The sequence below is a fragment of the Zootoca vivipara genome, chromosome 5 (assembly GCF_963506605.1).
Source record: "Zootoca vivipara chromosome 5, rZooViv1.1, whole genome shotgun sequence".
NCBI classification, from domain to species: Eukaryota; Metazoa; Chordata; class Lepidosauria; order Squamata; family Lacertidae; genus Zootoca; species Zootoca vivipara.
Window position 1 is genome coordinate 76559601 of NC_083280.1, and position 17229 is coordinate 76576829.

General features: G+C 42.0%; 1 protein-coding gene across 1 annotated transcript in view; it reads right to left on the reverse strand.

The window, feature by feature from the left end:
- GRID1 (glutamate ionotropic receptor delta type subunit 1) overlaps positions 1 to 17229 on the reverse strand; it is a 658224-nt gene that overhangs the window by 31336 nt on the left and 609659 nt on the right. The window contains exon 13 of the mRNA XM_060275205.1: positions 8312 to 8507. Coding sequence (XP_060131188.1) covers positions 8312 to 8507 — 196 coding nt within the window. The remainder of the gene's footprint in view (positions 1 to 8311; positions 8508 to 17229) is intronic.

Consider the following 17229-nt stretch of genomic DNA (forward strand, 5'->3'; position numbering starts at 1 on the left):
GTGGGGAGTGGACCTGAGGACAAAGCGAAGTGTGCCACATAACTATTGCCTTCAGCTATGGTGGAGGATGCTGTCCTATCACCTAAATGGAAGAAAGATTGAACTGCCGAGGTAATCAACTTCTGCATGTGTCATGGGAGGAGGGCAAGCACGAAGCAAAACACCTTTGGCCAACCCTGCAAATTGTCACTGAGATGAGTGTGGGATTTTTCTTCTTTTCTCATTGTCAAGTAATTTTATTTTATAAGGTGGCATTTCATGCCTTTTCCTTCTATCATCCGATGTAATTTCACAACTCCTAGGCAGAAACGGCATGAAAGGTGCTTCCTTCCCATTTGTCTGTGCAGGATTTATTTATTTTTGGCAGATATTTACTTCTCTAATATAAATGCCTCTTCACACTGATGGCTGTCTTGTGTCCCATTAACAGGTGAAGTGTGGGGATTGGATTTGTTCGAGAACTTTTAGGTCTTTACTGCCTTCCCATGCCTTAAGAAAATGGCAGTGCATTGCAAGCAGCTTAGTCCAATGGAAATATAAGAAATCTTGCTTTTTATAGTTAATATTTCAGATTAGGCTCCACTGAAGTCCAATGGCATGTCAAGTTTCCATCCATGGAAACATTTCCCCTGTTACTTTCATTTGCTAATGCTAATTTATGTTTGAAAAAATATATAATGTCTAGGCATTGTACTTGACACAAACAACTTGTCTGTTTTAACCAAAGCGCTTAGTGAGCCATGAAGAAAATACAATATGAGCATTATATTTTATTTGAAAATGTTATTAAACATTAGGCCTGGCTTATGCCAGGGTTTAATCATGGGAGTCAGCCAGGTATTGGAATGGAACTATATTGCCATTCAAGCTTTGGGGCAAAGCAGACCGAGTTACGCAATTTTAAAAAGCCATTCATGCCAGAAAATTAAGAATCGGACTTAATTTGACAATATACATTTAAATAACTTTCCAATTCTACAGTGAATCCCAAAATTGAATGCATTGGTATTCAACCAGTTTGCCCGTGTGACATTGAAACATGAATGTTAAATAAATCTATCCATAATAAATGGATGTTTATGCAATAGGTTATAAAATATGAATCTTTACATTCTTATGCATGCATTCAGCATCTGACATAATAGATGGATGTTAAATGGTGACATATGCATATGAAGATTGCAGCTGAACTCTTTGCACCCAACAAAGGGTATACATAGCAGCTGAGGCTGTATGTGTGCAGTTCTGAAAAGCAACTGTAATCCTATTACCAGCTGTTTGCCTCGAAAAAGGGGGGGGGGTATATTCAGTCCTTGAAGAATAGGACTGAGGAATCAAAACCAAAAGTTCCTGTTTAGCTAGGGCAGGGATCCCCAAACTTCGGTCCTCCAGATGTTTTGGACTACAATTCCAATCTTCCCCGACCACTAGTCCTGTTAGCTAGGGATCATGGGAGTTGTAGGCCAAAACATCAGGAGGGCCGCAGTTTGGGGATGCCTGAGCTAGGGCAATGCATGCAAAACCCTGATTCCATACACTTATTTATAGCTTTTAGCCATTTTGGGGTATATGTCTGAGCCACCAGTGACATTTTTGCACCTTGAGGCAGTGTGTAATCTAGATCTTTCCCATAAAGTTCCTAAGCAGATGTGCATTATTTTGCTTCAGCATGGCTTTTGCAATGCAGGACATTCGAGCAAAGCCAGCTTCGTTCTTTCTCCTATTTCAGTAGCTTCAGAGGCAAAAGGAAACACACAGCAAGGGTTCAGTAATGAGAAAATCAGCTGAAAAGTCTGAAACTAATGCACCTGACCCAGAAAGACCACAGCTAATTAAAACAATACCCCTAGGCTGAAGATGGCAAAGAAGACAGGAAGTGAACTAATCAGGGGGCATGTGAGTATCAGGGCATGATCTAAAGCTCATTAAAGTCAATGGAAGTTTCTAACCAAGCTCAGTGGTGCCAAGAATCAAATTCATGATGCAGAACACTTTCAATAGCACAAGACATACATTACATACTCACTCTCCCAAGCGGATCCCCAAGGACAAAGCCTTCCACTTCAGGGCTATGACATGTGAAGGATGTGCATCTCAATTTGATTTAACTGGCATGTGATGTGTCATGTGCTCCTCTCCTTCACTCACTCGGGAAGATTTCTCCGCATAAGCTCATGGCTCCAATCACATGCTGTTCCCTGTCTGACAGCCAGCAAATGATTACCACGAGATAAGGAACGCTAGACTTTGAGTCGCTGCACCATACTAGTGTACTACACCGGATTTATTTCCCACTTCCGAACAGGGAGGAGACTACGGTTGCCACTGCATTTAGCCCAGAGTGAATGGGATTTATGGTGTTCTGCAGGCAAAACAGCAGAGAAATTTCCAGGAAAGCCAAAAGAGGTTTCAGTGGGCTCACTCCCCCATAGGCTGTTGTCCATATTTCACCCAAAGCAAAATTTGAAGTTAATCAGATCACTTCAATAGAGATTTCTATTGAAGTAGTAAGTGACTTGCCCAACCATTTGTTTGTTTGTTCAACTTTTATTGATTCCCATCCCCCACTCACCACCCACCCACCTCTTTCTAAACTGATGTTTATGGAAAAGTGACAAAAAGGTGAAGCAAATGTTAAATGTGCTACTGTTGTATATGCCATTTTTAAAAAATTGAAGTACCGGTAAGCTGATCTTGCTTACCTACGATGTATCTTACTGTAAAAATAGATATATATATTTTTTTCCAATAGAGCAATGACAGATATAGCACAGAGAAACATTATCATGGATAGAGTGAGATGTGTGATGGATAAGACTGGGAATGACTGCCTAGGGGGTATTACAGTTTTAAAATCCCTGATGTTAGATCGATATAGCTGCTCAAACACAACTGAAGTCACAGGGCTCTAGAAGGATGACAGTACTTCTGGGATGTGTCAGATATTTGCCTCTGTTTTCTGCCCATCAAATCTTTTAAACAACATAAATTGGTGGCCTGGGTTTTGACTTTTCATCATCCCTCCCCCAATAAAAAATAAAAAGTGTTAGTCACTGATGTAATTTCTGCCCATTCGTATTTAGAGGGAAAACCTGAAGTGAAAAGTGATGCCAACATTTACCTTTGGTACATGGGACAAACGATTGACTAATTCAGAGCTTCTCCCTATACAACAGCCTTTCTCAAACTTGGGTCCCCATCTGTTGTTAGACTACAACTCCCATCATCCCTAGCTAGCAGGACCAATGGTCAGGGATGAAGGGAGTTGCAGTGCAACAACAGCTGGGCTGGGGACCCAAATTTGGGTCGAGCAGGAAGTAAGTGTGTTCAATTCTCAAAAATGTTTAGTAAGTAAGATGTGTTAGAGGACGATACATGAAATTTCAAACTTCTTTGTGTTTTGGAAGGAGCCTGACAATTTTGACAACTTCATCAATGAACAAGTCGCAAGTGCTCTCTGCCTGTGTGGGGGCGGGAAGGGGGAGAAAATGAATGGAAGATAATTCTTTTGAGGGCTTCCCTTGTTCATACACTTCAGGACACTCCAAGTTGTGTGGTATGGATTCCATTTCTTAAATTTCTCTGTTTGGCATTTGGGAATTATGAATCTCAAGTTTTGGGAGTCCCCTGGGCAAGAAGTTTTCAGTGAGCTGCCCTCTTTGAATAGGCCCATCTTGTCTCTCTTGCTGGTGTTACTGCTGCCCATTTACTTGCCTCCCCCCCCCAGTCCCCATATGCAGGGGCGGACGAAGGCTTTCCGCCGCCCGGGGCGGCACTGCGGGCATGCACATGGGGGCGGGGCGTCGCCCACCGTGCACGACACATGCGTCATACACGCATGCACGGCAGCACCGCACACGACGCATGCGTCATACATGCATGACACATGCGTCATACATGCATGACGCATGCACCGTTCACAGCGGCTCCGCAGCAGAGCTGCCGGCAAAACTCAGTCCCGTACGGGGATGCTGCCGCCGGGCTCCTCTGGCCCCCACCCCCATTGCTACGCCCCTGCCCATATGAAACCACCTGCCAGAGAGAGCAAGAGGGCAAGTCATACTGAAATTACTATTCCTGATTACAGTTGTTGGAAATTGCAGGAAGGGAGAATCCTCTTCTGGGCTTCCCGCAGGAACCTGGCTGACCACTGTGAGAACACCTTGCCAGACTAGATACACCATTGGCCTGATCCTGCAGGCTTTTCTTATGTTCTCATTGCTTCTTTTCTTCCTTGCTCACTCTGAAAGTGAACAGCCCTGAACAAGAAGCAGGAAAAGCGCAGGACCAGTAGATTCTAGGGACAGGCAACGGGTCTTATTATTATTATTATTATTATTATTATTATTATTATTATTATTATTATTATTCAATGCCTAACAATGCTGACCTCTGTCACCAGCTCTGCATAGCTGTCAGACAAATGTTAAGGGCTTTCTCCTTAAACTAAATAATCTCACCGCTCCTATAATTATGTGGAGGATAATGCCTACAGATACTGAAAGCAAGAAAACAGAGGAAAGGACATGCTTAGAGGGCTTTATATTGCCTACTATCTACCTGCACTGTGAGTAGAAGCATCCACAGTGGAATCTAAACCTTATACACAAATTACATTTTTCATTTCTTTTTTACATTAATGCAATATAATTGCGGAGTGTGCTTTAGTTCTCACACTTACCCTTGATATGGTAAATTCCCTACAATGTGACTTTTGCCTGTGATTTCCATGTGGAGAAATTTCTTTTGAACGCACAGTGTGAGGAGCTCTGTGCTTTGCTTGTGCCCTGCAGAATGACAGCTTTCAGTGGCTTCCCAAAGACATGGCAAATCTCTGATCTCAGCAAGTTGGGGGCACATTCAGGAGAGATTATCACATGGAAATAAAAGGTGAAAGTCACATTGTAGCAACTTTTCAACATCAAAAAATGAATGTGACACTCAGGCTTTCGAGAGGAGGTGAGGCGGGGGAGAGAAAGGCAGAGTTAGGTTGCATTTCTTTGTCCTGTTGATTTCCGCAGAATTTCTGCTCTCATAGCATGCAGTGCTGGAGGTTAAATTCAATTGCTCGGGGGGGGGGGGTATTTCCAGAAAATTAATGAAATTTTAGCAGAAGAGACATTACACAAGGGAAGAACGATACCATGGTACGGCTAAGATCTTTTCACTATTTTGCACTTGAGCCATATTCCCTGCATTTGTTGTCTAGTTCTACCAAGTACTCTTGGCATCTACCTTCCATTCATACTGACATATATACCACAGGAGAAATTAGGAAGTACACATATAACAAGGGTCTCCAAGTTGCAACAGGGCTAGAAGTCAGGTGGTTCCTCTATTGTTGCTCTAGTCTGAACACATCCCTTTGCCTTGTGGCATATAGACAAAATGTGCCAGCTTTGAGTTGACACTTAAAATGAATAATGCAGCAAGAGTACAGAGTTCAGTATGAAGTTTCCAATCACCTCTGATCATTGAACCCAATAACTCCCACTTGAATCTGGCAACAGCAGCAAAGGTTTGAAGGCGATTAAAATTATGTGAGCGTATATGGTAGAGGAGATATGGGGGAAGGAATGCATGACTGAGTAGAATTACGTTTCCAAAACCAACAAAAGTTGTATGGATGGGAGAATGCATAATGACATTTGACTTGGAAGTTGGACACCCGAAGCAGCTAAACAATGCAGTCTAACTGCAAACCCAGTTGCATGAAACAATATGCACCAAGACAGGAGCTGAGATATACATCCAAATACATACTATGGTATCACTGAAGACGTGCAATCCTTGCTACACCATGTTCTGCACGTTTCTTAGACTCCTACCCACTCAAACCTCTCTTGTACCTATGATACATTGACAATATTTTTATTATCTGGACACATGGACAACAGACCCTGGAAACCTTCCACCAGACATTCAATGACTTTCACCCCACCATCAACCTAACAATGAACCAATCTATGCAAGAAATACATATTTTGGACACTACTATAAAAATACAGGATGGACGTATAGACACCACCTTATACAGAAAACCAACTGACCGACAAACATATCTACATGCTTCTAGCTACCATCCCAAACATACCAAACAATCCATCGTATACAGCCAGGCCCTATGTTACAACCGCATCTGTTCCAACTCTACAGACAGAGAATCTCACCTAAGAGATCTACAGCAAACCTTTTTAGAACTAAAATATCCACCTGATGAAGTTAAACAACAGATCAACAGAGCCAGACTGATACCTAGAGAGAACCTGCTGCAAGACAGACCCCAAAAAGAAAATAACAGAACACCACTAGTCATCACATACAGCTCCCAAGTTAAAACAGTACAACGCATCATCAGAGATCTACAGCCTCTCCTGGACAATGACAGCTCCCTTTCTCAAGCTCTGGGATGAAGACCTTTCATTGCCTACAGACAGCCACCCAATCTTAAACAACTCCTCACCCACAATAATACAACCACCAGACTTAACATGGACACTGGTACCAGAGCCTGCAATAAACCCAGATGCCAACTTTGCTGCCACATACACCCAGACAACATCATTACTGCCCCCAACAACATCCAACATACCATCTCAGGACTATTTAATTGCTCATCTTCTAACATTGTGTATGCCATCAAATGCCATCAGTGCCCTTCAGCTCTCTATATTGGACAAACAGGCCAAACCCTACGCCAAAGGATAAATGGACATAAATCTGACATCAGGAACCATAAGACAGAGAAACCAGTTCAATCTCCCAGGACATTCTATACAAGATCTCAAAGCAGCTGTTTTATTACAGAGAAATTTCAGGAACAGACTGGAAAGAGAAGTTGCTGAATTGGAACTCATTACCAAGATTAAAACCATGGAGCCACCTGGGATGAATAAAGACATCGGATTCTTATCTCATTATGCATGATCAAGCTTTCTTTAGCGCCTCAGCCCTTGCCGCCCCCCCCCCAGGACTAATTGCAGTCATCAGCAGTCGTTAACAGCCATCTACAGGTTTACCACTCCCATCAGCCCATCACCCATTCCCACCCACCCCACCACCCTCTGTATATATATAAGGGTCTGACACTTCTGTTTCAAGTGTATCTGAAGAAGTGTGCATGCACACGATAGCTCATACCAAAATAAAAACTTAGTTGGTCTTTAAGGTGCTACTGAAAGAATTTTTTTTATTTTGCTTCGACTCAGACCAACACGGCTACCTACCTGTAACATGTTCTGCATAGGTTGTGAGTAGGGTGACTGAGCAAGCCAGTTAAAGCCCTGGTCCCACAATGATGATGATGACTTAAATTTGTATATTGCCCTATACCCGCAGGTCTCAGGGCAATTAGCCTCTTATCCCCTTACTGAGCAGCATGTTTTTAAAATAAAATAAAAAACAGTTCTGCTGTGACAGCTGCAATGCTCAGCTGAGTACCAGCTAGGTGTAGCCATACCCACAGTATGTTCATCTTCCAAGCTGCAGCTCAGCAGGGTGAATCCTGTTTTTTTAAAAAACAAAGAACTGAGCAAAAGGAACCTCTTCTCTCCGGAGTGCTGTGTAGCAAGCTCTGGGGGGAGAACAGATGAACCGGGACAGATTCAACACCCCACCCACCCCTGATTTGCCACACAAAAATGGAAAGGGGTTGTCTTTGTCTCGCCCCCAGAAAAACTTTCCTTTGGCAGCTGGAACTTGGCTGAGCATCCACCCAATTATTTCCACACAAGGGTTCTATGAAAGCTATATTGGGTGGGATGCAAATCTTTACACCAAAATTCCAAGCACAAATTTATACCAGACCTTGAATGGAAACCACTGGATTAGCAACTGACGCGATACATAAAATGACAAGGAGTAACACCCTTGCTGATATGAAAGAAAACTGTAGGAATCAGAAATTCACAATAAAGTGCAAGGGATGTAATGAAAGTTTTTATGGATTAGAACAATAGCCATTCACAATTGGCAGTCTGGACTCCTGCCGTGGGTTCATCAAAGGCAATATGATTTTGATTGTCACCTAAGTGCAAGCTTCAGTTCAGAGATGGGGTTGGGGTGGGGAGAGAATACAAAAAAAAAAAAATCAAAAAAATCACACCAATCTCATTCCAAACAGATTTGCAGCTTTCTTAGGAAGAATAAATGGCAATGTAATCACTATGGTTTAAATGGTTTCTTTTTTAATCTATTTTAAAATTATTAATGGCAGTTAATTGCTTTTACGGAACAGCAAACGGATTTATCCTCAATGAAAATATTAAGCGCAAACCTCCTATAGGTAAATTAATAATGCCCATATTCTTACCTTCCGGATGCCTTCAGAGGGATTTGCCACGCAGTTATCAGCTCCATTATTCTTGCTGATAGTCTTCCACAACTCAGCAAAGGTGCTGTCTTGCTCCAGAGGGTTTGTTCCTTTTGCTTTGAAGTATTCATAAACCGCAGAATCCCGGACAGTACCATAAGATACATCCATTTGTTTGGAAAGATCCTGGAATGTTCTGAAATGGAAGAAGAGTTTAAATGTTCTATCTGAAGGAAGCAAAGAAGTCTTGGGTCAAACTGCACCTCTTTGATCTCCCGGTTGTTTTATGAACTTAAAAGCAGCTTGGAAAAGGAAAACAAAATTGATAATGGCAGAAGAGTTGGGGGAGAGGGGAGGGTGTGAAGAACAAGCCACCCTATGGCTCCTTTCATGGGACTTGAGGTTTTAAGATTTTTTAGCCTGAAATCCAGTATTTCCCCTAAAAATCTAACATGACAAATAACACAATAGATCTTGTAGAAGGAAGAAAATCCTATAACTGTAGTCATAGAACATGTGTGCATTGCAGAAATGCATCTATACTGATTATTTGGCTGTCAGGTGGTGCTGTGGGTTAAACCACAAAGCCTAGGGCTTGCTGATCAGAAGGTCGGCGGTTCTAATCCCCGCGACGGGGTGAGCTCCTGTTACTCGGTTACTGCTCCTGCCAACCTAGCAGTTCGAAAGCACACCAGTGCAAGTAGATAAATAGGTACCACTCCGGCGGGAAGGTAAACAACGTTTCCGTGCACTGCTCTGGTTCGCCAGAAGCGGCTTAGTCATGCTGGCCACATGACCCGGAAGCAGTACGCCGGCTCCTTTGGCCAGTAAAGCAAGATGAGCACCGCAACCCCAGAGTCATCCGCAACTGGACCTAATGGTCAGGGGTCCCTTTACCTTTACATTTAAGGAAAATATCTTCTAATAATTGTTAATTCCGTTAAGCAAGACTAGAATCGGTTCTCTTAGTACTATTGCTCCAGCAGAGATGTGTGAAAATAGAAGAGGAGGGAACAGCTTTTTTGCAACCCCCCCCCTTCCCTACAGGCCATGCATCTCCTGAAACTGTTCTTTTTTAAAAGTGTTACACCCCTCTCCCTGTTAAAGGGTCCCTTCCATTTGATCAAAAGCATTTTCACTTGTGCAAGCAGACTAACTGGATACTTCTGAAGAAGTGTGCACGCACACAAAAGCTCATACCAATGACAAACTTAGTTGGTCTCTAAGGTGCTACTTGAAGGATTTTATTATTATTATTTTGAATAAAACCTGTTATTTCTTAAAAACTTCAATACATATATCCCAGTACTATGTGTAACCACAAGTAAGCCTTCATTGCTACCAATAAATAAAGCAATGTAAAACCATCATATTTTTAAACAATGATTGTATAATGATTCCCCCACTCCATAATTTTGCCTTGTTTTTCTTCATCCACATCAATCAGTGTAGCAAAAGGTAGCCCACTAACAATGGGTGTCTGGTCCTATTACCCTGTCTCCTTACCACCACCCACTTATTTGTCACCTAGAGTGGGATTCCTACTACCTTGTGGTGGACGACTCGTGAGTAAGGTAGGGGTATATAGTCATACCTCGGTTTAAGTACGCCTCGGTTTGAGTATTTTCAGTTTAAGTACTCCGCGGACCCGTCTGGAACAGATTAATCCACTTTCCATTACTTTCAATGGGAAAGTTCGCTTCAGGTTAAGTACGCTTCATGTTAAGTATGGACTTCCAGAACCAATTACACTCATACTTCGGGTTAAGTGCGCTTCAGGTTGAGTACTCCGCGGGACCCGTCTGGAACGGATTAATCCACTTTCCATTACTATCAATGGGAAAGTTCGCTTCAGGTTATGTACGCTTCAGGTTAAGTACAGACTTCCGGAACCAATTGTGTTTGTAAACTGAGGTACCACTGTATAAATGTGCTTCAATCTGTGCAGACATTCAAGCTTTCTTTTGGCTAGCAGTTTCTCTTCTGCTGAAATTGGCTAATTTTGCACAAGTCTTTCTTCCACTTCATCATCCGCTAATGCTTAATACTTAATACTGTTTTAAGTATATCAGAGCGCTCAATGGACACACATATCTCAGCTATCAAGGGATATCTCCTAATCACCTTACCTTCCCTATGGGTTTTCTTTCAAAGTTAATGAATTCCCAGAGGGGTGGCCCTGTTACTAGTATTTGTCATTCCTAGACTTCCATTCTCTGACCTGCCTTTAGTAGCCACTTGATCCTTGGCTTTTTGTAGCACCTGATTAACTCACTTTGACAATATATTCTGCCAGTCTGGAGGCATCTTATCTGGAACTGAGATTGAGCTGGCCTCCTTTGCATTTACAAATGCAGGTACTTAATGAGTAGTACTTAATGGATGGTAAGGGAATAAACTGGAAGTGTGCTGAAGAAATTCTTAAGAGGCATGCTGAGCTTAAACAGTAGTTACAAAACGCTCTCTTCTGCATTCAGCATTAGCACAAGTGTACAATGTGTACTGAGATTAATGAATTATACATGATAGGAAAAAATAAAACCAAATCATGGATTTCACAGTGAAGACATCTTTCTGATTATTGTTCATTAATTACATACAATTAGAGCAAAACAGCATCTTGCTGTTACAGGCATATGGGCTAGAGAAGCTTTCAGAGGGTGAATCTCCTCTTCCATACTCTTCTCACCGTGCTTCATGATATCAACATAAACAAAAACAATGCTTTGATGAATGTGGGAGATCAAAATGAATTACGCAGCTGAACCTAAATATGAAAGTGCTCTGAATTATTGCTGTGACAGCCACTGCTAAATTAATATATAACTGCCACAGAACACCAGAGCTATCACTTTCATCCAGCATATTTGAAATGGTAATTTCCTTCCCTTTATTAATATTTATTCATGGGCTTTTTTAGCAGCCAGATCAACAGGGAACGTTTCAACCATCTTCATCTGGCTGGTAAATTAAGATTCCCCTTCCCCGCAAAGTGTTTTCCAACGAGAGATTGGATCACTCCTAGTTCTACATCATTTGATCGCTTGTCACTTGATAGCTCTCAGTTGTGTCGACTTGAAAAGGCTTTTTTAAATGATCACATTGGGTGATCATTATTAATCAAAGAGCACCACCGACCTAGCATTTCCTTTACCAAGTAGCAGAGCGAAAACAAAACCAAACAGGTTACTGGCATTCTCCCCGCCAATATTAAATTATCCATCCCCCTATAGTGCAAACTAAGAGACATCATTTAGAGATTGGTTCCTATAGATAGTTCCTTCTTTCTTTGTGATCTCTCCCTTGCCCCAAATATATAGCATTCTGTTATCTTTTGCTAATATTATGTTTTATTGGAAACTCCTGAAAAGGGTATAGCATTCTCAATAAAGAATGCATTTTAATTGCTGTTATTTCCCCTAAAACTGACTGTTTTTATCAACCTTTATCATCTTTTTTCCAACTTTCTTTATATGGGGTAGAGTCAGTTGGCTTGATAAACTAATGGATACTTTTAATTCTTGTTTTATGTTAATTTGTATTTTAGGAGGGATGTTCTAAAATATATTAGATTTACTATAATTCATTCGCAAATCTGCTACTTTCTGTTACTTTCCCCGTTCATTTTGGAATTGTGAGGAATTAGGGGAGATAATATACACTATTCCACTAGTAAAAATTAAGGAATATATTTTTCATTCATTTCAGAGATTTCCATCCCATCTTTCAAAATACGGTTTTCAAGGCAGCTGACAACCAATATAAAACCATTTTTAAATAGGAAAAAAAATCAGTATCTAAAATATTAACAACTAACACAGCAGCATCCATTAGACCAGCAAACCAACACAGGAATGGCAAAATTAACAATAAAAAGATAAAACGAAGAGGATCATTAATTGAAAAGCCAGTCCATCTTCTCTCTAAACTGGCCATGAGCATCGTGATTTTTTATATCTACTGAAAAATTAATTTTCATTACTCATTGCTCACTCCCTTATCTTTAGTTACATTATTTATGGACTAGGTTATTTCTGTGGAATCAGATGCCTAAGAAGATCACTACAAAACGTATCTTCATTAAGTGGAACAATAAGAGCACATGGATTTCTTGCAAGTATTTCAGCAGATTTTTTTCTGCTAATCATTAAATAGGAATGTGACCTAATAGTTGTATATCTATCAACGTTTCCCCTCTCTCTTCATAGTACATATAAACAGGAAAAAATATTTGTCTGTCTTCCTGTTCTCATTTCCTATACCTCTGTTTTTTCCATTTCACCATCCCCACAACTATTAACCCCTCAGCCTTCCAAACACAAGGCACTGTTGAGTTTCTCTGGAAACTCCTTTCCTGCAGAGCACCCTCCAGCTACCACAACAAAACTCTTCAAGCCCTTAAGCTGATTGAAACATTTAAAGTGGTTTAAGTTGCTTTAAGGACTTCTATCATTTTAAGCCCTTAAGCAGCTTTAACTAAAGCTCGCAAATAGCATCAGTCTCTAGTTGCTGAAAATTTGTGAATGGCTGGTGATGATGTCCAATATTGCCTTGGCATCCCAGATTCACCTTTTCTTCTGGGTTTAAGTATTATCCTAAGTTATTAGTGTAGGAGGCTAGTCTTTCATCAGTTTCTACTTCCGTCTTGGGATCTAACATATTATTCATGATGGAAGGCACATCTCCATTCATTCTTCAGTATCGCAGGTTCCCAAGGGATGGGACCAACTAAGTCACATTAAGTCCACCAGTTCTGAATGCTGGCCCAGTAGAGGCTTCATAAATTTGCTACCTGCCTGAAGCTGCAGAAGGGATGTCTCTTTCAACTCCTTGGCAGGGCACAATGCATGGCTAGTGTGCTTTAGTTAGCTTGGTGGATTCACAAAATACAGTTGACAGAGGGAGCAGGTTGGGCAGGTAAGACTAGGAGTGAGTGATGTGGTATTTTGTGGTCCTCCAATTTAAGCTTCCAAAGAAATGATCAGTTCCTGTAGGCCAGTGATGGCCAAACTTGGCCCTCCAGCTGTTTGGGGACTACAATTCCCATCACCCCTGACCACGGGTCCTGTTAGCTAGGGGTGATGGGAACTGTAGTCCCAAAACAGCTGAAGGGCCAAGTTTGGCCATCACTGCTGTAGGCAATACTCCCTGAACACTACTTTAATAGGTTGTACAAAGCTATAGGTTCTCCAAGCTACATGAAGCAGTGCTGAAATTGCCTCCTGGGCAAACAACATACTGTACCTAAAGATTTGGGCATGAAACACAAGATAGATGTGCAACACCCTTAAATGAAGCTGGCACAATATAAACTGCAGCTGATGAATTAAGAGGTATGCAATGCAATCTCCTTAGCACTTTCTCATATCCGTTCATTTTGCCCTTTGAGACCTAATCCCTGTTAGCTCAAGTACCAACCAATAAACCTTCCATTACTGCCGAAAATCATCTTTCTTGCTCTAATCGAATTTTAGATTCTCATCAGAGCTTAGGCTTGTTTCATTCTTTAAAGCCAGCTGCTGTGACCATTCATGAGCTTTATTTCTTTTCCTTGGCACTCTTAACTCCAAATCTTGTGCTCCCACTGCTTTAATATTACAACAGGAAGAAGATTCCACAGCCTTAATTTCCACAATATTTGCAAAATGAAGCTGCCGACGTATAGGATGCCCCATTTACTCCAACACTCAGTTCTCAAACCACCGAGGGGCTGTTTTCAAATGTGAAGACCAGTGGAGTATCAAGAGGCAATGTTCTTTGTAATAATTTTTATTACCACGATTACTGTCCATCATCTATATAGTGCCAGCCATGTGGCAAGATGCTTGTCATTGTGATCAGAGCAAAACTTCCAATGCAGAGATAAAAATGAAGCCAGTTGCAAAATAAAAATAAAAAAGTGTCATTGCTTGAGACAATCTGTTTAGACTGGAACTATTTTGCATTTTGCCAAGCCTGTTATCAACATATATCACAATAATAGATAATATTGTGGAATTAAATAAATGAAACTATAATTTCTGGTGCTTATATAGTAGGCTAAAAACCAGCTGTTAATCTGTCATCCCATTACTGTAGCCACTGGCTCATTTGCTGTGATGTCATGTTAGGCAATATTATAACTGCTCAGAGCCAATGTCAGGCAGGTTGACAAATACTGAGGCCTCTGTAGGCTATGTCATATACTAGGTTTTCCCCACGTGTACAAGAAAACAGGCATACTTGTAGTGTTCGACATTTTCCTTTCTTCTATTATACTGATAAATGACTAAGTTTTGAAGAAAGAAAGCCAACCTTTTCCTGCAATGAGGGAGAAGGAAAGACACACACATCTAGTATCTAAACGTTAGCAGTAAATATGTTTCCCAACACCCAAGTATTCTTAGGTGATATGTAATATATGACATGGTCCCACGAGGGAAATGAATGTGGTATGTTTTTTTTTTGGCAGTGTATTATGGCCTTGGCCTCAAGCTCTGAGTCAGAGGAGGGTGAGCTGCTCAGATTTGAGGCTGCTGTGTGTGACTAAAAAGTTGGTTTTTCTGGACCAGTTGGATCAAAAAGTGTTTCTCCCCCCCCCTTTCTTTCCCTGCCAGCAAATGGTTAATGAACGACAGTCTCTGATTGGCTGTGGTTCCAGGAGGGAGAGTTTAAAAGGAGAGGTTTTAAGAGACAGTGGGGGGGGGTAGAGTGAGGAAGAGGGTTGGAATAGAGGTTGGAGAGGTCAAGAGATAGGTAGGGAGACAGGTTAGGTTGAGGTAGAAAGAGTGAAAATGAGAAAGAGTTGGTTCTGGAAAACAAAACAACTTCCACTCTGAGCGTATTGTGAAGGACAGAGTGTGGTGTCCTGTAGGAAGAACAGACCGGAATTTTTTACTGGGAGGCAGAGGATGAGCCAGGAGAAGTAGGAGATGGAAAGGAGCAGCCTACTTGGGACTCAAATCTAGTCTGGAGGGGAGAGATTCTTCTAAGGAAAAGAAGAAACTCCCAAACCCAATGAAAGGAGGGGTGTGTGTGGAGAGCCCCTGGGTCTATTGCTTAAGGTACCTCAGGAGTAGGATTGTTAAAGGGGGTGGATAACTGAAAAAGTATCACAATTTAAAGGAACCAAACCTATAACGCAAAAACAACTGAGGATGAATTAAAGTGTAATCGTACTGTACTGTATACCTGAAGTAACCTAAGTTTAATCCTAAGTGTGATATACTATCTTGCCTTAAATAAATCTTTATTGTTTATTTAAATAAAACCTGTCTGAGACTCCAACTTATTAGTTACCCCCTCCCAAAGGTCCCCCGCAGGATACTCTGGGTTAGTATTTTAAGAGGAAAGGAAAAGAAACCTTCGAGTAAAGGGTTGTTCAGTGGGGTGGGGGCAATTTATCTAAGTAAGAGTGGGCCCAATGGTGTGAGAGGAAAAAGTGCCACCGCGCCTGTCAGAGGGACTCCTTAGAGGGACCCTCCCCCAGCCATCCTGACCAGCACTTGGCCCAGTGATAGCGCTAGCAGCGGGTCAGGAGGAGGGAATGAGGAATGGAGCGGGGTGAAGAGGGGGCTCTCAGACGTGTCAGAGCTGAGAAACCGACCCAGCTGGCCAGAGGGGGAAGGACAGCGCAGCGAGGTGTCAGAGCCTCTGCAACGCTCCAGCCAAAGGATGGGAGAAGGGCCGCAGCACCTTCCGGCGCCCGAATTGAGGCACGCGCCCACACGCAGGGCTAGGGGGAGGCACTTTGGGGTGCCCAGGCTTTTATGCTGGTCCAAGACACGATAGAAGCCATTGCTGGGTTCTGAATTAGACTAGGCAGTCATGTTTTCTGATATTTCTGCACTGTAAATAATATGCACAATAAAACTCTGAAAGGCAGAGCGGACTGGAGCGTCTTTACTCGAGAGTAGCCGCAACAATCCCGACAGCGCCCATCGCCACACTGGGCTATTGGGTGAAAAGCAGGACCACGCTCTTATCACTGAGCCTGACACCACCAAACCAGAGTCAAGACGTTCACAGGCACCCTGCCCTGAGATCAGAGAGCCAAATGTCTCCTGCATGGACGGTCCCACCTGCCCAGTAGCAGAGGAAACATGCCAGGCAGGAGGCTGCAGACAGCAAAGCAAGAGACACACTCATCTTCAAGCTAGCACCTGACGACTTTAAGAGTCTCCATTCTTTCAGCAAGGGCATGGAGCTTGGGAGGGCTGGGCTGGAGACAGGAGTGCTCAAGGAGCGCTCCACCTCCAACCAGTATTGAGGAAAATTGCTCCTTGGGAGTAATTTGTGCTCCTTCCTTGTTTCGGCTAGGCTGAGAGTCAAAGGCCAGCTTGGCATGACCTCTAAAATGAAATAAAAACCTGCCTGCAGAAATGCATGCAACCTTTACTGCAGCCTAAGTGGTTAACCCAGAGGTGACCAGGAAAACACTGGCCCACCTTTAAATTCAAGATCCAAATTGGAGGTTTTATTGGCATTCACTTTTGCAAGAACTAAGAATGGTTACAGTGCAAATACTTTTATGGAGAGTTTTACTGCAGCAATTACAGAAGTTGTAATATTTCTGAAAATGCTGAAATGTTTAGATTTTCTTAGTTCCTCTGCATAAATAGAGCCTTAATTACAGCTGAAGGGGAGGAGAATCATTTCAAATGCTAAGGGAGTAAAACAGTTACAGAAAAGGATAGTTAACCTTGCTGCTGCTGCTATCCTATGCAGAAATCTTTAAATATTTTTCTGTATTCATCAGGAAATGCCAGAAATAGGTCTCCCATATTGTCAACGTCGTACGTCAGTGCTTTCTTGAACCTCCCTGGATTATGTACTAAGGCTGAATTTAAGACTTGAGTATGCATTCAGATTACACCAGAGCAGCAGGAAATGTAGAAGATATGCCAAGAATCTAATATTATTTTTTAAAAGTAGGTTTC